At 37.5% G+C, this 23951-nt stretch overlaps 1 protein-coding gene across 6 annotated transcripts in view; it reads right to left on the reverse strand.

Moving 5' to 3' along the window:
* HELZ (helicase with zinc finger) overlaps nt 930-23951 on the reverse strand; it is a 75514-nt gene continuing 52492 nt past the window's right edge. For 5 of the 6 annotated variants that reach the window (XM_021414514.1, XM_021414511.1, XM_021414509.1 and 2 more), the window contains 12 exons: nt 23457-23640; nt 22295-22523; nt 19020-19224; nt 16296-16347; nt 15296-15489; nt 12730-12940; nt 12161-12237; nt 11182-11749; nt 10557-10797; nt 8885-9398; nt 5775-6027; nt 930-3720 (listed from right to left, as the gene is read on the reverse strand). In XM_021414514.1, coding sequence (XP_021270189.1) covers nt 3389-3720; nt 5775-6027; nt 8885-9398; nt 10557-10797; nt 11182-11749; nt 12161-12237; nt 12730-12940; nt 15296-15489; nt 16296-16347; nt 19020-19224; nt 22295-22523; nt 23457-23640 — 3060 coding nt within the window. In that variant the 3' untranslated portion in view covers nt 930-3388. The remainder of the gene's footprint in view (nt 3721-5774; nt 6028-8884; nt 9399-10556; nt 10798-11181; nt 11750-12160; nt 12238-12729; nt 12941-15295; nt 15490-16295; nt 16348-19019; nt 19225-22294; nt 22524-23456; nt 23641-23951) is intronic. The other variant, XM_021414513.1, reaches the window with a different exon arrangement.

Raw genomic sequence — 23951 nt, forward strand, 5'->3', positions numbered from 1 at the left:
GCATAAACATTGCTTCAGAATCCATCTCCACGTTACCTCTCCCATTTCTTCATTAGTTCCCACCCTCACACTGACACCCTCCCATGAGACTTTCAGACCTTCCTCATGAAAAAATGAAATTGAAAAAAATTAAAAAGATCTTTTTGTTAGTAAATACACTTTCTAAATATAGGTCTGGACAACCGAGTCATTTAAACTTTCTGCAGATAACCGTGGGTGTTTATTCCTGGACAAGGAGCATGAGATTTGGCATTAATTGTAATCTCAAACATAACATTTCAGCTATAAAAAAAAAAGAGTCAAGAAGCCAAACAGTCAGTGAAAATGCCCAAGCCTCCACCAATTTGAGATAATTTACACAAACCAAGAATCTAACTCATCAATTTTTACTGTAATTGTAACAGCTCTGTATTTACAGCGCAGCCTGAGCCCACTGGAGCCATCTGTAAGGCTTAATTTGATTTTCATAAGAGTTCAATTAAGCCCCAAAAGAGCTTACAGAACAGATTCAGGGGTTTTTAAGCGGCTACGACTCCAATAACAATTGAGCAGATTGCTTTAAAAAACAAAAGAACCCACTCAGGGCTGCGCACATGGCATGAGGGCTAGACAAAACATTGCAAAATAATATTTTTGGGGAAAAAAAAAAAACTTACAAGCAACATAATGGATACATTACAAATATTACCAAAGCAGACAGAAGATTTCTACCATATCCACCCCAAACTTCCGGGTGACAGCACTTAGAAAAATTTGTGACCCAAATGTGCAGGGACTTCCATGAAGTTACTGAGCTGAAAGTGTACGACAAAAAAAAGGTGTCTTTATCCATAACATTTTCAGTGTAGATAAAATGTGATCAAGCGTGAAACAGAATAGAGCGTGGTGAGATGCAGCCATCTCCCCTTTAACTAATTCACAGATAGCGGTAAATTATCAAGTGATGTTTATTAGTTTAATATTCAAATATGGTGAACAGAATCAAAAGACTGCTCCATATAAATGAGTGATTTTGAAACCCCTGAAATTACAATGCCAACTCGGCGAAGTGAAGTGCATTTGAACCCTACCTAGTCTCTTGTCATAGTCTTGCACATCTCACCCAGAGCTCCTCCCAGACTATAACATTCAGGCACACAGATTTTTCTTCTCTCAGAGGAGTGCCAGGCGCTCAGAGAACCGGCTCAGCTCCGCTGAAATAAAACGACTGAGGCTAACGTGTACAGAGCACATGCCCGGCCCTTGCAAATGAATTTCCCGTGGACCTACTTCTGCAGCTTTCAGATCAGCACAAAACCCAAGGTTGCAGAATTTGGCCTCTACTCATTCTGAGTCCTCTTGATTTGATGCCATGTGCTGAAGGGCTCAGCTCATCTTGGCAGGGGCTTTCCCCTCCCCCAGCATCTTTTGTTTGGTATAGACGTTAGGAAATAAATTAACGAGTTACGCGTGCTATTCTTTACAGCAAAAAAAAAAAAAAAAGAAAAGAAAAAAGATTTTTTTTTCAGATAAATTTCTGAATCATAAACCAGCAAAGATTTATAATTAAAAATCATATGCAAACCTCCGCAGTGTACTGAGTTTAAATCAGCCCCATTATGTAAAGACCCTCGCTTTAAAACGTGAAGTCAAATGCGAAAATAATGATTGTGACCAGAGTAAAAATCGAAACAAATAAGCAGCAGACACTGCTGGTTCGCATGGCGTCACGCGGACAGCTGTAACATCTGACATCACCTCCACGCAGCTCTAAAAGCTTAATTCTTGCGTGTAGTAAGTGGAGGAACACCGCAAATAAACCCAGCTCAGTAAAAATTCGGCGTTTCCCAGATTTAAAGTTATTTCTTCAAGTGTAAAAGGACTACACATCTGGAGAAACGAAGCGAATACCCCATTCCAAAAGTATGAACAGTGTGCAAGACCAGAAATCTTTACCAACAAAGATTATCTTCTGCGTTTTCATTCACACTTGTCTCTTAAATTTTTAAATATTCAATTTTAATTTTTTTTTTTAATTTATTGTTTTTTTTGTACTCCTGAAGGGCCAGGTTTGTGCACAATTTTGCAGAACTCAGATAAACAACCTGGACACCATTCTTGTCCCACAAGATTTGGATTAATTTGGATACAGCTTCGACAAACATTAAATCTCTTCTTTAATGACGTTCCTCAAACAAAACAGTTAGCAAAATATCTGAATTTCCTTGTATAATGTCACATTTTAATGTAAACATCAAATAATGTACCAAAAGTTTTACTGGAAAAAAGAAAATTAAAGCGGCACAATTCTTTATACCACTGGAGAAGGGGGGAGGAAAAAGCCAGATTACAAACATTTACACATGCATAATGGAAAAAAAAATGAAACAAACAAACAAAAGAAGTCTTTTACTAAATTCACGCAATTTGTTTTTTAAAATAGTTATTAAATCTACTAAGCACCAACATACCTAAAAATTTATTTTCAGCTTCATGATTCATTTAAAAAACCTATCAAATTAACTTTTCAAACAAGCTTATATTAACAGCTTGTCCAAAAATAAAATGTTGTTTTTTTGGGTTTTTGGTTTTGTTTCTTTTTTTTTTGTTGTTTTTGTTTTTTTTTTTGTTGTTGTTGTTGTTGTTTTATTTTTGTTTTTAAGTATACCAATACTTTTTATCTGAATGTTTCCAAACAATGGCATAGGTGTCTGCAAAGAATGCCTTTACTTTACCCTACAGTGAATGGAAAATACAATACCACATCATACAGAATCTAAAACTATAAAAGTCTGAGAATGCAGCATCCCTTCACAAAAAAGCTGATAAAACTGAAAGTATTTAGAAGATGCTGCATCTTTATTAAAAAAAAAAAATTAAATGAATTTAAGCAGAAATAACATACATTTTTACATTAACTGGCCATTTCTGGTACAGAAATCCAGCATAGTATGCTAATGTTATTGAATAAATGTAAATGCTACTTACAATCTTTTTAAATACAATTTAGACAAACTTTTTTTTTCCTTTTTCTTTTTTTTTTCTTTTTTTTTTTCCTCTTTTTCTTTTTTCCTTTTTTTTTTTCCTTTTAAAGTTTTACAGGTAAGCTCTCAGCTGCTAGTTTAATGCAACAAACACATCATTAACATTACACAAATTAAAAAATAATGTGTGTTTTTCCTACAGAAAAGCTTCCAAAAAAAAAAAAAAACGGCCCACATCAAAAAATGCAAAATAATGGAATACAATTAAAAAAAATTAGTTGCAAGTCTAGCAGCAAAGCAATTAGGTGAGGATATATTTACTAATATAAACAAAGGGAATATTTGCAACTACAGGTGAAGCCCCAACTATCTTAGATCTACTGACACAAATAAAAATTAAGTTCTCTCTAAAAAAAATAATCTGATTATTTAAAATAGGAGTAAAAGCCATTGCTACCTGATGAACTACCTAGGCTAAGTTCCTGAAACAAAGACAAAGGGTCACTATTCTTTTTTGTCTGCTCAGGAGGAGGTTTGGGCTTCGGCGGAGCCCGCAGAGCACTTGCGTAGGACATGACAGGCTTGCTCCCACCAGCATTCTGCTGGCTGGTGCTGTTAGATTCCATGATCTGCTTGTTGGGCATGAGAGGTGGGAACTGGCCGAGATGCTGCAGCACGTTGTAGTTGAAGGAATTGGAGAGCTGTATGTTTTCAGCCTTCAGGTGCTCCTCTGGGGGCTTGACTGTTTTCAGCGGAGCTGGGAAAGGAGAAAGCAGAGTTTGTCAAGCAAATAGCTGATTTCAGAAATCCACTTACAGGAAACTCAAAGGGGCACAGAGGGATACGGAAACTACCTCTGCTGGTAACCCTCCCCCCAGTCAATTTTCTCTGTTTCGTCCCTCTTTGTCCAACAAAATTTCTTTTTACGTTACCTAGCTTCACTCCCAGCTACTGGCTCTTGTATGGCCTTACCAGCAATGCTGATTAGTCTGACATCATTGAACACATTCTCCATGCACACGTACCTACAGAGTTGGTAACACTGAACCTGCAATTCTGCACAGACAGAAGGTAAGCTGCTTCAGAAGGGGATATACCCTAATTTAAACACTTCATCCGCTGAGACAGCATGAAGAGTATTTCATTCTTCTTGGTTTATACCGTAAAAGGCTAAAATTACAATTTGCAGCACCATATACAATACATTCTCAAGCAGCATCTCGGCCTTCATAGTGTCACCCAACTTAATGACATTTTTGTCTAAATGCAGTTCTGCTAATTGATACATTCTTGCTCCACATTTAACAACTTCTGTGCTGTAAGAAAAAGCAATTCTTTAAACCAGAGGTATAAAACTGCTTTCAAGTGGATTCCTGAATCCTAATGAAGCATCTTAATTTTGTCTGGGGAATTCTGCTGTCTTACATAGCTAGAGAAACTACACTGAAACGTGTGTATTTATTACAGATAAAATAACCCAGCAGTTGAGGAACAGATATATTCTGTAATTATTTCCATCTTTAAATTCATAATGTTGTTTTGAAGAGCACACACAAGAATGTATGATCAAATGAGTACAAAATCAGAAGTATACAGTTATGTTTCTCACTGGAAGGGTCACACTCACCCTTTTGTTTCTGATCAAGTACTCAAAAAGACCTTAGAAGAATAATGTGGAAAGAACATAACCAAACATTTTTACTAAAAAAAAAAGCAGCAAATAAACAACAACATATCCACGGCACAACAATATATCCATACAACACCAGCAAAATACCCCCTCAGATAAGCACTAAAAGAAGAAAACCAACAACAATTGTGGCCAGAGATGAAAATGAGGTGTGGGAGAAATGAAAACACAGAAAACAAAACAAAATATTGAACAAGAACTTAAATCCCTTTCTTCCTATCACAAGAACGAACTCTGCAAATCAAGCTCTCAAATTGCAATTTTGAGAAGTGCCTGCTTATAACAACACCAAGCGATTCATAGCAGCTCCCTCTGCACTCTCCATAAATCTAAGTTGATGTAACTGAAAAGCTAAGCCACGGCCATTTCTGATGTACATGGAAAATAAGTCCTTGAACAGTCTGGTGTCACGAGCGCTGACTCCCAGGCAGTGAATACAGACACAGGACCAGCTCATAGCTTCTCATTCTTGTGGATTTTTTATGTCATGGATATAAAAACAACACGAACCAGAAACACTGAAGTTACTAGTCATTAACTCTCAACACTACAAGGCCCATTTGGCCTGTAAATATTATCATCACAGTCGGTGAGCTGTAAATGCCGAAAAGCGTAGCATTCATACAAATGGGAGATCTGTTTGCATGAACTGTTAAATATAGGACAACACTGTATATGCATTTACTTACAAAACAGAAATCATGCTTAACCAGAACAGAGAGCACATTTATAGGAAATGCAGGTACTAGTCAAAACTTGTCTCTTTACTTCAGCATTTATTACTGAACAGCAAACATACAGGTAAGGTACTTTTTATCTATGGGTATTTCCTCTGAAGATTTTACTCATTAACATGTTCTTCATCTGTACGTTGTGGTATCACCAGATCCCAACTTGCTAGTGTTCCTGAGCTATTGCTATCAATGACCCCAGAGTCTACAGAACAATGCCAGAAATGGATGCCATATCACGCATTCAGTTCTTCAATTTTCCATTAAAAGTATAAAGAGCCTGAAGGGTGTGCTCCGAGTTTGCAGCTTTGAACTTTGCACAAAAGAACTTGGCCTAAATAGTCTACTTAATGGAGTGGAGAGAGAAGTAAAGATCAAGTCTGTACCTACCTAACAACTCCCGGTGTGGAACTGCTCTGTTGGCTCCATTGCATGGAATGTTTGGGTATGGGGCAGATGAGGAGGAGTTTACCCACAACTCAGGTGATGAATAGTTGAAGGATGACTGATTACTGTGGTCCTGAAGCTCTTTACACTGACCAAGACTGTCTTGAGGAGTGCTTAATTCTTCAGAACAAGCCTGGACTGAACTAGAGGAAATTCTTCTTTGGTACAACGGCCTGCCTGGTCCTCTTGGTTCATACTACAAAGACAGAAGAGAAAAACAATAAAAAAAGACCTTTCATCCTTTTATTCAACTGTATGTAGCAAATGGCATTTTTCCATTCCATTTTTTTTTCTATTCCATGTCTTAAAAAAAAAAAACTTTTGTATTTAGAAAAAAACAAGTGCATTTCAAATATGTTGTATAATATATGTTGTATGTAAGTACACAGATGATGCACTTTAACTGCACAAAACAGATGGAGGATTTTAAAGGATGTGCAAGAGCTTCAACTAAGACTCCTTCGTTTTTTAATTTTTTTTAATCAACCCTTATATCTTACACTCCTACACAGGAAATGTGTCAGAGTGATGAGAAAGACACTCAGCATTTACACAAGATATAAAGGAAGCACAAAAACATACAAGTGCAAGAGAAAATTCATTCCAATGTGCAGAATTTAAAAAAATGCAGTTGTACACTTGATTTCATGTATGTGCACACAGAATGAAAGCTCTGGACAAGTGCACGTCCAAAATAATGCAAAGAATTGGATTTTATGTGAAACCACAGAAATTACTTGCTTCCAAAAAACCTCTCCATCACATAAATGAAAATGGCAGAATCTCCATTAACTTGTTGGCTTCAAGATTTAAAGAACCACTAGGCTTTCTCAGGATTCAAAGTAAGTCTATTCTATTATAGTTTATTTAAAAACAACAAAAAACCCAGTATTTGCTTTCCTTCTGCACTGTACTAACAAGAGCACAAGTAACAGAAGAATCATGGAAGCACTCAGTGAAGTGGAAATGCAAACATTCTAATGAAACATCAAAAAATGAGCTAAGAAATATCAAATAACATGCTTCCAATGCACTAATTTATTGTTGTATCACCTACAAAACAGAGGAAAAACTAGTGCGCTCCTGCCACAACTACTAAACTACAATATATCGAGGAAATAACATTTAGATATCCTGAGAATATCCTGTAACATCAACAGAACCAAAATTTGAAAGTTATAGCCTGGAATGAAGCCAAGAGTCTTTCTTTTTATGAAGTTTAATGGTCATTTTCATATTTTTGGTAAGTGATTGGGAAGTTATCAAAGCAGTGTGGCTGGAAAGCTGCCTGGCAGCAAAGGACCTGGCGGTGCTGGTCAGCAGCTGGCTGAACACGAACCAGGACTCTTCCATCCTCAATGATTCTATGGTTCTATTCCCTTTGATATATTCAAACATGGCTTAACTATACACATGAAAAGCTTTCAAGCATGAAGGCAATAAACATTTTTATAAATACCAATCAAGAAAACAGTTTATTAAGGAGACCAAAGGTCGTGATATCCCCCCTAAAACCTGTCTCACATGAAGGGTCTCTGTTAAAAGTACATCTAAAATTCCAGTTTGATTTCTTTATGTATTCGGTACTACCTACTAGCTGAACTAGCCCTCCTGCAAACTGTACAAGCAAGTCCTGTCTTGTAACACCTTTACAACATTTTGCATTTCTGTCACATATTTTCAAAGAAAGAAGAAATGAAGAAGAAAGACATAAAATGAATTTGCTCTGATTACATAAAGACTCAATCTATTTGTCTTCAGATAGCAGGAGCTGTCACAAACTCTGTAGGAATATTTAATAGTTTACTGCTGAAGAGCCATTGTTCTTATGTCCCGCTGTACTGATGGCATTAAATGCTGTCACAAAGTATTAGATTTCATACAAGGTGATATAGCTTAATGGACTGAGACAAAGAATTTCTAAATGTCTATAAATCCAAAGCTTACTACAGCTCTAGCTGGGCCTGAGGATTGCATTAACCTCTCTGGATCTGCAGAAGACAGGAATTTGTGAAATGCACCAGAATTCAATTTTAGTTATTTTCCTAGGGCACATAAACAGTAAGATTTGTTCTACTTCCAGAAATCGAAAGGCAATGAAATATGCACTACATGGGACAGCGATGAGCACAGGTACCACAGCTACTCTAAAAACCTTCACAGAAATGTATCACAGAACAGGCCACTTAATTTTATGTAAAAAATATTTGATCACATGCAGTCAGTCCAAGATTATCTGAGAATATTAATTCTGCCCTTCCTGTAACGCAGCCAGGCTCCAGCACTCCCTGTCTGCGTACCATACACCCCTTAGCACGCTGGATTCCAACAGGGTTTAAAAATCTCTGTTCAAAACACAATCTGTCCTAGCTCTGTGTGCTCACAGTCTACAATCACATAGCACCACCTCCATGAGAGAGAAGAACAAAAAAGATCGATAGGGACAGACAGTTTTTGGTGGCAGGTCTGTGCTGGACCCAGATTCATGCTACACAGCTGGATATCTCTGCACTGATATGGAACACTGAGTCCCCAAAATACACAGAATGGCTTTGCACAGAATTAAATGAGGTCAGGTGGGATTTATAAAAATCACGTTTTATACCATGTTTATTAAAAAAAAGTACTGTTTCTGGTCTCAAATTAGTATGAAAACACATACATTCAATTTAGCAGTTAGCCAACTGGTTAGCTGATCCATGCTGACCATCATGAGATTTCAAGCGAGGTGTGGTTCATTTGCACCCCAGTCAAATGACCTGTAGGTAACTGAGCAACACTTGCAAAAACAAAAACAAAAAAGTCTCTCTTTCTCTGACAACATTCGAAAAGCCAAAGCCCTCCCATCAAGCAGAGAAAACTTTATACCTGCAGTGATGAGAACCACAAATACACAAAGGGTGAACAGAAGACTTGAAGGAAACTCAACCTCAAAAAAATCCCTGGTATGAAGCTTCTAATACATGAGGCATTTTTTGCATTCATGACCATGTCAAAACATAAGTTGATATTAAAATGACACAACAATTGCAAAAGCAGACAAAAATGCCTACCTCTTCTAAGCTGTGGAGCGAAGAAGCAGATACTGCTCGAGATGTGAGTGGATGAAATGGCTCCTGACCGACTGCATGCTGATGATTCTGTATTTGTATAAAAGGGTTTTGTTGTGACCTATGGGGCAATGGAGGTATACCATAATGAAAGCCCTGCCCCATTAGGTGATTCTGCTGTAGGTTAGCATAAGTCCACGATCCATCAGGTTGCAGGTATTTCAAGGGAGATGGGGTTATATGTTCAGATGGCATTGAGAAAGGGGGATTGTATATTTGGGGTAAATGCTGCTGAAATGCAGGGTTACTGGGGATTTCAATGTCTCTGTTGTTTTCAGTGAAGTTAGGAAAGTGACCACTGTGATTAGAGTTGCAGGAAGGAGAAGGGAGTGCTGGTGGGCTTCTGGGCTGAACTTGTCTATATTGCAACAGTCTTGACTGAGGGGGTGGCATTTCAGCTAAGTCCCGACTTTCACTTTGATCACGGTGTGACAGTTCTCTGAGCAAATCCTGGAATCTGTATTGACAGAATAAATGTATCAAGAAAAGGTGTTTTTCTAAAATCCCACTCTTTGAGACTGAGAAAACTCAAAGCACAAAACACTGGATTTAAACACACTCATCTTTGAGCTGACCCTAACTTCAAAAAGATATGACTGTGAGCAATCAGAAATTAGGCACAAGAGGATTAACTGGATGAAATACCCACCTGAAGCATCTCAAAGTTTTAATAACTCTTGAGATTTCCTTTTCAGTCAGAAGAATCAAGTTTTTGTTATCTCTTAGGAGACAACCAAAGTAAGGATTTCCTGCTTTATTATACAAAACTCTTCACACAGTTAAAGGAAATTTTAACTCTTTAAAAGGTGAAAACCAGAACAATCAGGGATTTCCCTCACTTATACATTTCCAAACTTCTTCAAAAGGTAGGGAATATACAATTCAGCACTTCTGGAGTCAGGTAAGAGAGCATTTACAGGCTTTACCATGGCTATAACAAACCAGATGGAAAATAAAGCATAGTGGGAGATGACAGTAAACAGAGGCAATTTAAAAATCTGGCCTTTACAATATATGTGATTAAAGCTGGTGGCCACAGGAACTATTTTTTTTGCTTATGTTCAACAGCTTTCTTTCTTGCCCCCTAATGCTGCATCTCAAGAATAAGCATATTTTTTAATCCTCTTTAAAAGCAAAGGCTTTTTAAAAAGGAAGAGAAGTTTGGATTAGACTGGGGAGAAGTGTTGTGGGCAAGGGTTTGGTTTTTTCAAGCACAGAAGTCTGAGATTTTTAAGACTAATTCAATCTGAAGAATTTACAACTTAGCAGGCCTTAACTACACTCAGATACCACTTGTAAAAGCACAAGGTTCTTATCCTCTTTCCATACTTACTCTATAAGAACAACACTGAGATACTCCATAAATGTATTTTCTTCACTACAGTTTTAGTGACAAATAAAAAAAGCACTACAGCTTTATTACAATCCAATAAACAGAATAAAGCATAACATATAACAAAAGCATAGATGTAAGTCAGCCTGCCAACTATTTTAACCTTCATAATAACAGCAGCAAAATGCAATACCTTCAGTGCCTTGTACCAGACCACAGTGTTACAGATAGGTGCCTACTGCTCAATTTTATACAAGCTCTGATGACTCAGTAAACAAATACCTTGAATATGTTGCCTCTGTTTCATCTTCTGTATTACTGGCAAGTTTCCAGTTTGCCCTAACTTGCTGCTGTTGATGCAATCCAATTGGTTGCTGAGGAAGATGTGGTAGATGAGGATGGTGATGGTGTTGATATGGAATTGTGCCTTGACTGAGATAGGCATTATGTTCATTCCATTGCTGTAACCTGGCTTGTTGCTGCTGCCTTATTGTTTCCAAAGCTACATTTCCATGCATACGATCTATAAAAATAGTTTTAAAAAAAAATTTATCTAATGCCCCCCTTTATTTTTATTTTTTTAAAGAAAAAAAGATTTTTATGTCAGGAAAAAAATACTTTTCATACAGCATATTTCAAGGCCTATTGTCAACCAACTGCAATGCAGTGTATAACCTGGTTATTTAAATTATACGGAAAATCATATAAACATGAATCTTCTAATAAAGTGCTGAATATTCAAACATGCCTTAAGCAGCAAATTATGCTCAATGACATTACTTATGGAAACTAACCCAACAACGACCCAATTCAGAGCAATATGCCTGGAAAGGTAAATAGCTCCCTCATTTTCACTTCAATGTAGTTATAATTGAACACTGAATTCAAATAAAGAAAAGTCACCTACCTAAAGTGTCCCCTAGGGGCATTCCTGATGGATTCTCTTCAATGAAGTTGTTCAAGTGGGTTGGCAGAACAGGGTTGTGCTGTGCAATAGGCCTCAAAGGATTACTGACTTCTTGTAACATAGGTGGGGGGTGTTGTTCTGAAATCACAGCATCTACAGCAGGAGAATGTGGTCGGTGGGGAATTGGGTTATTAAAAAAAGATTGGCTGGGGCCTGCCTGGTAAGCAGGGGAAAGCTGCGAAGGTTGTGGAGGCTGTTGGTTCAAATGATTATGCTGCTGAACTACCTGGCTTTGCTGTGGTGGAATTTGGTTTTGTTGTTCAGGCAAATGATTTTGTTGTTGACTTAAAAGGTTTTGCTGCTGCTGCAGAGGAAATGGCTGCCTTGGTATCTGGGACAGGTGCTGGAAGTGGCGATTGGGAACTGCATACTGCGAGTGGGGCGGGGTGAGATGGAGATTCAGCTGCCTGGGGTTAAGATTATCTTTACGATGAAATTTAGCATTAGGGTAAGCAACATTGGAACGTGATTCCGGGCTTCTATTCTGAGAATTTGCATCTAAGTCAACCTAGAAAAAGAGAACAGAAAAACTTTGAAAATATACCTAAAAAACAAAAGACCATGTCAGCAATGAATAAATCTGTTTAACAATAAATGAAGTCTACAAAACTTCTACAATATGATGGGAGGGGGACACGTCATACATCATAGAACTATTATTTTCTTTATAAGCAAATATAATCTTCATTACATAGTAGACAAATCTAGCCATCAATTTAATTCCTTGCTGTTCTCTAATGAACTTAAAATCTTTTCCCCTCTTGAAGGAAGGTAACTAATTCTACTGTCACTATTCTAATTATTGAAAAATAAAATATGAAGAGGCCAGAAAGAGATGGACAGCCTCTCTTCTCAAAAAAATGAGCAGAACAGCGTCTAGAAAAAATGGACTATGAAAAGAAGAAGATGGCAAACCAACCTGCTTAGATTCTATGGGTTTCTTCTCAGGAGTTCGAATTTTATTGATTTCAGGTCCAGCAGTGCTTTCACTTTTACCTAAAAACATTTAAGAAATGTACTAACTAGTTACAACAGAAAAGTTATTTTCTTCATTTGTTTTCCAGATGCAGGAAGATTTAGAGTTATTAGCATAGCATTTACAGTATCGTAGAAATGTAATACAATGTACCCAAATAAATTTTCCTCTAATCTCTGTGCTTTCTTTATTACTCATCAGTAAGTAGTTCTTCCAACTTAACTGATGCTGATGTTATTTGCAGTCATCACTGGACTGCGGAACAGAAATAGATCTTCCCACCTCTTTTTTTCCCAACAAGTTCTGACTGCTTCCTCTTCTGAATGCCACAATATTTGAGTTATTCTGTTTGTATTGGCAAAACACTGGTTATTTCCCTAACTCTGCATATTCCTCTATTTCACTTAAAAGGCAGAAAGAAAGAAAAAAAAAAATCCTTTCCATAATACCCAACTTAAGGTACGAACTTACTCAAAACAAAACTAATTTACAATGGAATTCCAACAACTCACCATTTCGACTTTGTTCATGCTGCTCCTTGTCTGGATGCTGAAGCTGCTGCTGCTGTCCTATACTAACTGGTGAATGATGTCCCAAGCCATAAGGTATAGGAGACCCACGCCCATGTGCCTGTAACAGGTTCATATTATATGCCATAGCTGCTTGATGAGTAATGATTCGAGGGTCAACTGCAAACCTACCCTGATACCCCGTCCATGGTACCTACATAATTAAAAAAAAAGCAAGCTGTTAAGGTACATTAAAGGAAGTAATGTAACAAGCACATTTATATGACATCAGTAAAAAGCAGCTTTCCCTACATCAGGTGGCCTGACACACTAACACACAGCTACAGGTAACATGGAAAGGGAGAGCAATAATGACAGTCTAGTGGCAAGGAGCAAAAGCAAAGGTTTTTGAGGCTTATCCTGTGAAAAAATTCTTGTACTGAAATCCATTCCAGCTTCAGTGGTGCCAAAATTAAGACAGAAAGGGTTGATGGACAAATTACATTTTAATAATTATTATATTCCGTTTTTCTCCTTGTAAGTATCAGTGGGTACAGTAAAACAAAAGCTCTTTCTCCTGGTAGCCGAAGAGAGATTGGGCTGTACATCAGGGGTGGAACAGAGAGTGAACCCCTTAACCTGAGGAACTCCTTATGGTCCTTTCATCACCCAGTGCTGTAATCTTGTAACACAGAATGAGTGGGCATACCATACCTCTGCACCCACAAGACACTCAGTGAAGTTAACCGGACTACTGGTAGGATCGACTATCCGCACGGAGGGCCACTCTATTCTACATGACACATCTTTGCACATTGTCTTCCTACTTATTTGAAGTAAAATCCACTTCCTGAAAGTATGTAAAAAAGTCAGGAAACTTTACAAGATTTTAAATTTCATTCCCGTAAGGAATGCAAAGGATGGCAGCTCTGGATCAAATTACTTCCATCTTGCCCTGTAGGGAATTTATTAAAAGAAGGCAAATAGATGTATGAGTAAGAGGAGAGTGCTAGGAAAGTAATTACCAACACTCAGGCTGACAAAGTATCCTTTACTGATGACAGAACACAACCAAACTCCTCATGTTTTTACATTAGATACGGAAACAGCCTTAAATTAAGTAAAGAGATCGTTTTATCTTACATGAATATAAATACATTTTACTTCAGTTCTTAGTTATTTTAAAGTGTAATGACTTCCAAGCAATTCTTTTTTTTTTAAATTTGTATTTGTCCTTGAAATATGCACTCTGAACTTTAGCTTTGGGCTGCTGTTGCATCTGCACAACCTCGAATCATATCCAATAATTTTCAAGAGCAGCTATCCGCATTATTACCTCAGTCTTCCCACTTAATTACTTTAAAGTCCATCCTCAGGGAAGGTGAGCTTGAAATACCTATTTCTAATACATTTCTTTTAGTTGGAAATACATGAAAATAGATTAAGCTTGGAACACTAAAAGAAAAAAAATTCAGATTATCTTGGTTTGATATTAACACAATGTGAGCAAGCATGACAAAGATACAGCTGCTTGCCTTCTTGTTGCATTTCAGTTTATCCATCAAACGTACATTTCTAGTAAGCTAGGAAAAAGGCAAATTACTTGACCTAGCAAAGAAAAAAAAAATAAAAAAAAAAAATCAATCTGCCCGTTGATTCAAAACTTGCAACTGAAATTAAGAGTTCCTACAGCAAGTCCCTTACACAGGGACCATAACCTACATTTCAGTAGAAGACTCAAGTAGTTCAAAAACCAATGAAATGTATGCAAATACTTAGAATTCTGAACGGAATTAACACATACGCATGTGTGGGTTCCGTGCCCTTTCTACAGATAACGCATACATGTTATGCCAGAACATCCTTTCTGCAGCCTTTGTTCTTTCCTCCCCATTTTCCTCCCAAAATATGCAACTGTGAAGGTTAGAATTAAATCAGGCTGCTGCTTTAATTTGCATAAGCTTTGGTAGACTCGTTTTAGATGCAATGCAAAATTCCATACAAAGCGTAGATCAAGAGACATTCACTGTGCTCCCAAATGCTATGAGGAAAGGGGACTGGAGAGGAAACGAGTTCACTGTGAGGTTCTGGAAGGGGAAAACATCCCAGCATGCTTATTTTTCTTATCACTACACTTCAGACAGCTTGCACTGCAGACATCCAAAACAGGCAATTTAAACAGTATGAAGCTGGCTCTGAATTGCCCACATCCCTCCAATGATTAAGAACTGGACTAGGCAATTAATTCACATGCAGGTATCTCAAGTCAGATGAGAGAACCCACTGGTGTGTCTATGTCTGTAGTGGAAAAAAATAAGCCAAAGTACATTAACATGAAATTGCTTTTAGGTTGTCTGGAGTTATTTGTGGGAACAACATTTTTAAGTCCTCTGTTTCTGGTGGTCCTCTGAACAGACTCTGTCGAGTCAGCTAAGGACACATATTTGACATGAAGTGTTAGAATACGCAGTAAGATATTCAGTAACTGATATTTAATAACTTGATTTATGGTACATAAAATAAATGGTGCGGAGGTGTGGGGGAAAAAATAAAGGAAATGAATTCTTACAGGCAAAGGCACAGACATGACCATGTTTCCTCCATAGACAGCAGGTACGTATAGAATACTTGTCCCAGTGTGTGGATCTATCCTTTGAACAGGACTTGGAGATTTCCCCAGGTTGGGGTGAGGTCCCAGAGGAGGAGGGGGAGGAGTATATGCTCGGATAGGATTTCCTATTAGAACAGAAGGATTGGGCTGAACTGGAAAAAAAAAAAAGAAATACATGTATACATACAAAAAGAACATGACATCTATCTATTTCTTTCTTTTCTTCATACTAATAGCATCTCTCTTTAATGCACACAGGTAACACCAACAGTATAGGACTGACATACTGAGAAAAAGCATTAATCAATCATGTCTTAAATCCTGTAACCAACTCCAGAAATTTGAAGAGGCAGAAAATATAAGTTGAGATACAGAATAACAGGTCACTGGTAACTGTGTTAAAAAAAGAATGTCCCAAGCTAGTTGCATATGCTGACAGCAACAGTAGCTGATAGACACTGCATCAAAACAGAACCACCCTCCTTTCTTCAGCAGGGAAGACAAGTTTTAAATTAACGCTTTTTTAAATTAATAACAAAACTCTTCAGCTGTTGCATGCTACCTTGCAAAAAAGTGTTCAGTACTATCTGGATATAAAACATCCAATATAAGTTCAAAATACATAGCACTACAAGTCCTAACTCTTGTCAGTGCAAACGCACTGATAGTACAGTATTGTGCATAATGAATGTCAAGCAGCTATTTTTTAAACAGACCACAGTCTATCCTATGATAAAGCTAGAAAGTCAGTTCACACAATACCTGTAAAGGGACAACCTGGGAAATACCTAACGTCCACTTAACAGTCTACTATTTGTTTCTCAAGTGTGCACAAGAAGTAAATGGCTTTCAAATAGAGAGCAGATCAGATACTCCACACATGTCAAATTACTGTCAACTTGACTGAAGCCAAATCAGCATGACCCCAGAGAAATTCTTTATTACAGCACATACTTACCAATTCCATCAGGTGGGAAATGGTCATTCTGGTTATGATGATGGACCTTGCCCTTTAAAGGGGAAAAACAGTAATAGTAATGCTTTGCAGACTTAAGATTTAAAAAAGCTTTGCTTTTATTTCAAGTGAATATTATAACTGAATCAAATGCAAAACCCCCAGTACCCCTGTTCAGTGGCAGCTGTCAGTGGAAGCGTAATCCATTTTCTTCTCCAGGTTTCAGCTCAAGAACCTTGGAGCCAAAGCAGCTGCCACCAGTTTTATGCAACTGTTCACTCAATTTCCTTAGAAACTGCCTCCCTATCCCGTATCATGTACCTGCTCTGCACCTTTGCCCCTTAGTTACTGCCTCCCCAGAGCTGTAATACAGAATTAGAATACCCCAGGGAATCTGTTTGTCCTTGATGAAACGTACATTAGAAAAGGAGGTTAACAGAACCGAGCCACCCCTCCTGAGCTGATGAGTTTACAGAATCAAGTAAGTAGTGAATATTCATGAACTGTGAGCACATATTCAAATATCTGTACGCTCTTAAGTACTTTGTGGAACAGGAATACCTTACTTCATCTGGACCTAAATACATTCACAAGTTTAAAATAAATGTAAAAACCCTTTGATGCTGCAAAACTTTTCTTGCCCAGGAGATAAGTCTAGGCAGTTTTCCAGCAGTCTGAGCAAATTAGTCAGGGTACCAAGACAGGTTGTTTGACAATGTTGACTCATGCATAAACTAGATTAAAGAACCGGTCTCTGGATTTCCTCCCCTTTTTAAAATGAATTATTGAAAAATAAAGTAATAATTACTTTTCATTACATTACAGTACGTAAAAGAAATCTGAATCTTGTTCCCTTTAGTGAATAGACAATTTAAAACAAACCTTAGAGAAGCTACATTCCTCAACAATCACTCCTGGTTAAAACAAAGCATTTTTGTACCTGTTCTGCTGTCAGTTAGCATCAAGCTGGATGTGCAGAAGCACAACAAGCGTCTGTTCTGCCTACCACACTTGTATTTCATAGGGGCCATATTTTTAAAACCAAAATAGTAAATTATACACATTTGATCGAATAGCTGTCCTGTCCAACAGGAGCTTCAGCATGTAACCATATTGTGTGGATGAAGGTAAATGAACCGGGACCGTTTCTGTGTTGGGAAAGGGAGGTGCTGCCTTTGCCTTTTCCTTTTTTTCTTTTAATAGCTCTGATGGCCCTGAACTGCACAGATGTCCATAAAATCAGCACAAAACAGCGTACTACATGCTGTTCTCATTTTTCAGCATAAAGCACATCAGTACCGGGTTTTTAGCCTTTCATCTTCATACGTTAAACACTGCACTTTGGAGGCCGAAAATGAGCTCAGCTAACCATCTGCTTTTAAAACTTCGGCAAAGGGAAATCTATCACATAGCACAGCCACTTTCTGTAGCACTGGAATACTATCTGCACACTTTGTCTGGTTTTGCACGTGCGAGCTGTCAGCTGTACTCAGAGGGAAGAGATTTCATTGTATTTATGATGGAGGTGGTTACAACGCTTCAGATCTTAAACTGAAATTACAGCGCCAGCAGTTTCAAAGTGTGCCTTCTGATTTCTACAGCACAAGTGCTTAGTTTACAAACAAACTGGAAGAAAAAAAAAATGTAAGTGTCTATTCACAAGACTACTATACCTGCATTTGCAAATAATTTCATAGTGACACTAAAAAAAGCCTTCAAGGCTGTAGCATTCATGAGAATGCTTAAAGGATTCCTTAATTTTTGTTTTTCTGTAAGTGCATTGTTTTGACACATCACTGGAAGCTTTAGAAAGATGTTTGTTTCGGAAAGTAATGCATGCTGATGATGAAACCAAATGTTCTCACTTACAAAATCTCTTTTAGGAAGGACTGCTAAAGGGAAGGCTTTCCATTTTGTATTGTTGAAGTTTAAAAAAATGGTAAAAATGTAAATGAAATTCAATAGTTTGCAACAAAAACGCATTCCTTCCTTTATGTATAATAAAATTCCTCACAAAATCTGGCAGCCTGCATTTTAGTTGCCTCTCTAAACACAATTTACTTAAATTAAAGCCAAATAAATTTTGAAATAAACTACTTAAAACTATTAAAGTAGAATTAATTATTAATACATCACAAAACAGCTCTAAAAAATTCAGTGTTGTTCCTTATCATCTTAAGGAAGCAGGCACTGTGTTTTCGTCACTTTTTTCACCTGATTTTATGAAAAGAACTGAGAAAATTACTGCTGAGTGCTAATTGCCTCTCTCTGTCCTCTTAATGCTTGCGAGGTCTGGCCTCCTGGAGGACACTGTCAGTGAGATAATCCAGGCACTATACTGTATTACAAGGTATTTTTAATGAAATCAAGCACTTATCTCCCACATAAGCCCCTGAATTTTAAATGTGATTTTCAGATCAAATTGCTTGTGGCTCGTTTCCTTGTGCTCCCTGCCACTGGCTGCACCAACCTGTTGTTCCTTGGGATAGGGATCACCTTGCATTCTGAAGTTTCAACTGGCTTATCTAATTAGCAGTAATTTGGGATTGGTAAAGCCAAGTGAAGAGCCCTCACTTGAACATGCTGAGAATCCCATCAGAATTTGCATTTGTATCTGGCTGCACTGATACCATTTTAAAATAACTTGCCCATAAGCCTTTTACATCACTTCCCAACAAGATTTCTCGATCCACTTCCTGACAAAGTTCACCATGGGTGAAGTTTTACCTTTGGTGGTGACTGCTGCTGCTTGGTGGTACTGGCTGAATGCTGATGCCGAAGAGCTCGGGGAATGAACTCCGGAGCCAGTGGGTTCAACACGTAAGTTTTCTTTAACTCCAAAGCTTCCAGCTGAGCTTTGATCTGTTCAAATGTGATACCGTGGAGACTTTCATTCTCATGACATAGGGCAATAAACCTTTCCCAAAATTTCCTATGGAAACAATTTTTAGAAACAATAAAAAGGAGTAAGACTCGATGGCTGCTGTTAAAATTAAAACGGATTTTATACAACCAAGTCAGTTTTTACCTTTCCCATATGCTCATTTTATACACCAAGCCATCAATCCTGCAACATGATCCCTCCATCTGAACCCAACAGCACAATGCAAAGCTCTCCAGTCTCTTAAAACGGACATATGGATTTGTCTGTGCGTATCTGACTCAGTACTGGGTCCAAATCACATATAATATTAACAGCGTGAACAGATCCTAACACAGAATTTTTTCCTGAAAGACCAAACACTAGCAAGCACAACACTTAAAATTCTGGAAAGTATCTGATTTATAGAATTTATTAAAGCTCAAGGAGTCATAGGATTGTATAGGTTTCCAGTCCTAAAAGATGTCAAGAAGATTTTATGAATTTTGGCAGATCATTCAGTTCCAGAGTCACAAACATGGAGCTGTGATCTATTCTCAAACCTGCACTTGTGAAGCTCTTCAGTGTCACATAGAGATTAACGTGTCAGAAGCACCTAGAGGGCCTTTGAGGTCCTCTGGTGGAAGATGCACAAAAGCGTGGGTTTTAGTGCACATCAGATATTTCTGTAACGTAGGTAAGAAATTCCAAGCCAGAAAGACCACCATCAGATAACACTCAGAATTTCTAAAGAGAAAGTCACATTGAACCTTTTAATAAAAATGAAAATCAGGAGTAATTAAAGTTACTTTAAAAAAGGATTGAAAAGACAATCATCTTAGAAGTGTGTTTGACTAAACTGCACTCCTTCGTGTCTCAACCCAAATTAAAAGACCGAGGAGAAACCTCAATAAGAGACATGTATCATTTAATATCATAATTTAATATCATAATGTTACTGATGTAGTTAAGAATTCAAAACAGTTTTCCCATCTTCTGTTGGAATTTCATATGGCAGGAAATGCTCTTCTAAAATTCAGGATGCAATATGCCCCTTTTTCTGCATTTTGCTGTAAGGCAAATAGATCCTGCAAGGTTTTAAGTAAGGATTGAAAACCAAAATGAAATACTTCACTGGGATGCTTTAACAATGGAACTCCCTCTGATTAATCAATTCACTCACCAAACCTCCTGCCAAGTACCACAAACCCACAGGGACCCATACACTTTTGCTTAAGATGCCCCAAGCAGTCTCTCTATACACGGAACACTCGTAGTGGGGCGTAAGAACAGAGAATAAAATACTGCTGTCTCTGTCTTCCATCGTGCTCTGGAGTTTAAAGGGAGTGTCTGCCAAAACAGCCCTGTCTAGTCTGATTGTAACACACAGAAATGTAATGATTACTCTGGGCATACTTCACAAAGCTTTCTACAACTATCATTACAGAGTCTTGACTCATCTTGACAGGTATTAGAATATTTATAAAATTCAAGTACTCTCTAAACTTTTTTGAGGTCTGTTTTTCCTAACGAAATGTCACTGCTTTCAGACTTCTTTACTCCTGCTGTACAAAAAAAGAACCATCTTCCTAGCAGAACGCCTGTGCCCCTCCAGCACTATTTTCAAAGAGCGAATGTTCAATTATTCAGTGATACGAGACAATGCCGTATTAAAAGTAAAGCTTGAGCTACGTCCTAATAAAGCTCCAGTCATTCTGGTTTCTTAATTATCCTTTTCGTTTTATAATTCTGAACAGCATATAGATGTATAAAGAGCTGCTGGTCTTAGAAAGGCAGACTCAATCTCTGCCAACACTGTAACTTAGGAAACAGGTACCCTGCTGATAGTCTGCAGCTGTATTTTTACAAGTTTTTGCATGCCCTACTGGAGGGTACTTGGAAAGAGCTATACCCAGAGCAACTTCCCAGCTCCCACATTTGAAAACCAGGTCCCCTTTCACTATCTGACTTATAACCCCAACATCCAGAGTTACATGAAAATCCATGAGATCATCATCTCCACTGGGATTTAGAGAGAATAAAGAAAATGGCCATTCTCCCACAAAAGCTGTACTCAGTCACAGAACCAACAGCGGTTCTAGGTGCCAGCTAAACTCACTACAGATAAACTAACGGCCAGACAGAGGCAACGTTGTGCATCCTGAACACCACTGCGGGGAAGAGAAGGAAAATTTGTCAACTAAGTGTAATTTCTGAACAAGAAGTAACAAATCTCAATCAGCACATCACGGCAAACTCCATAGCTGAGTCATGCACCGCTGCTGTGTAGGTTAATGAACCAGAGACTGCAATTGTAGACTAAGAGACACTCATCATTTGTGGGTCAAGTGTTCAAGAGCTCTCTCTGATCAGCTAAACTAGATCACATCTGAAACACAAGCAGATAATAAGAAAAATGAAATAAAACCACAACTTGTATTTCCCTTTTAGTAAGATGTTAGTAGTAGTTTTGAGCAGATCACTACAGTAATATGTTGACACTTTTGACATGTCCCCAGTAGATAAATAGTTAAATACAGATTACATTTCATAAACACAGTAATCAAAGGTTTGGATTCCACCTGGGCTTTTCAATTCTAATCTTTGAAAACCACATTCATTTTCAGTACAGTGGGATATTGGTCAGGAAAGTAGAATACAATGTAGATGTAACAATTGAGTATTACATATTTTTAGTTTTATTATAATAACGCAGTCCATGCAGTGTTTCCCCTCTTAGAAAAAATGAGCCTTAGGGCTTATCTCTGATCATCTTAACATTTCAGGTCTTCCACTGAAAAAGAAATCTTTGAAGAACAAGAGCTTAGTATCCTTAACATCACTGCTTACATCTCTTTCTCACCTTTCTTCACTTAGGTCTATAAAAAGTAAATCCAAGGTTCAAACCTTTGCGAGAGTTGGGAATACAACAAACGCTTTGCCATCTCTATGGTATTTTAGTGGGCATAAGTGTGAAGACCTTAAATTTCATTATGCAGTTACTTCAAGGATTTAAATATAATAGCATGTCTTATTTGGTGCCTAAAGGAACATCCATTGTTTTACTGAATCCATCAGTCATACATAAACATATTTTCTAGCATTAAGCTCTGGTTAATGAAGGAACATATATAACATATACCTGCATCTTCCAATGGAACATAAAGCAATGGGATCTCCCACCACAGCTACCAAGGATTGTGCTCTTGTAATGGCAGTATTGAGAAGTTTGTAATTAGACAGAAAACCATAATCCAAGTCTTCCGTTGAATCCTCGAGTAACTGCTCTTTCCTTTTAATTGGCGTTTGCTTATGTTTGCATGTATGCCGTGTTCGTACTGTGCTGAGAAACAACACTCTAAACTGTTTTCCTAAAAACGAAGCAAAAAAGAGAAGTCTGAGATAATTTAGCTATTTCTGCTGGTAAGACAATCATACCACTTCTCTTGCCAGCCAGACTTCACACCTAGATATTCTGAAGAAATGATAGCTACCCTTCGCACGAAGGGCTTTATGCAAGAATAATAAGATGTAAAATTTTTAAAAGATGCACTATAAATAGCATTTTCTATTACAAGAATATTTCCTCTATAAAAAAATAATTTTTCATCTCAAAATTAATCACTCCAGAACTTTCTGAAATTCTAATCATCTTTACAATATTTCTATTCAGCCAATAACAAATCATGCACTTATTTATTCTACCTTAAAAAAAAAAATTGCTCTGGACATTCTTGTTTTATATTGAGCAAATCTCTCCAATACATGGTAACTGCCATGAGAAAAACAGAGCACACCACTCACTGTCACTCAGTTTCTTATCTTTCTTTGCTTATTCCTGACTAAAAGTGCAACCTAGCAACAGGCTATGCCTACACAGAATTCTTATGTTATCAATGCGATCCCAGAGACAAACACTTAAGTTTCTGGACCTCTTTTTACATTCTGTTCTATGAACAGAAAATCAGAAAAACATTTTGAGGCTAAAGCTTTGTTACATTTTTTATTTGGAACGATTTTTTCTGTACAGTAAAAATGTACCTGTTTTCAGTAAATCTATTTATTCTTGAAATTAGCTTGAACTTAGTCTTAAAAAAACATATCCATGAGTTTATTATTTTGCTATTCTCTGTTGGAAAAATATCTAATCAACATACTTTCCAGGTTCATTTTGATACTTCAGTTTCATGGGCTACGACACCAGACTCCTCTTGTTCTGATCATTTTAAGTACATCTTATTTAGTTTCAACAGTCACATTTTAACTTCTTTATCGTATCTTTGAGGCCCACAACCATTACTTACCCTGAACGTTTAGCACTCTCTCTACACTGACATCAGACAGTCTTTTTTTCCGAAGTTCAGCCCGAATTCTGAACACTTGATCAGCGTAAGGTGTTACGACACCTATACTGCCATCATCCAACTTGCCCCAGGCAACGGGCCATTTTCTTCTCAACTCCTCAACACGCTCTACTACTTCAAACACCTTAAAAGAAAGTCAGAATTCTTAAAAGAACGCTTGAGTGAAGATCATTCTTTGATATGGAAAGATCATTTGAATTTTAAAAGATCTAAATCATTTAAATGAATGTACAGCATTACATAGCCTCACTGAATAAGCAACAATACTATTGTATTCCACACCACAACTCTGAGGTATTACGTAGTAAAACAATGCACTAAGGGTATTTAGTGCACATTAAATTTTGTCAACCTTGAAGTTTGCCCACAAAAATGTCACCTTTCAAGTACAAACTGGGAAATGATATTAATAACCTTAATTTCAATACTTACGAT

This window comes from Numida meleagris, chromosome 17 (genome assembly GCF_002078875.1).
Source record: "Numida meleagris isolate 19003 breed g44 Domestic line chromosome 17, NumMel1.0, whole genome shotgun sequence".
Taxonomy (NCBI): Eukaryota; Metazoa; Chordata; class Aves; order Galliformes; family Numididae; genus Numida; species Numida meleagris.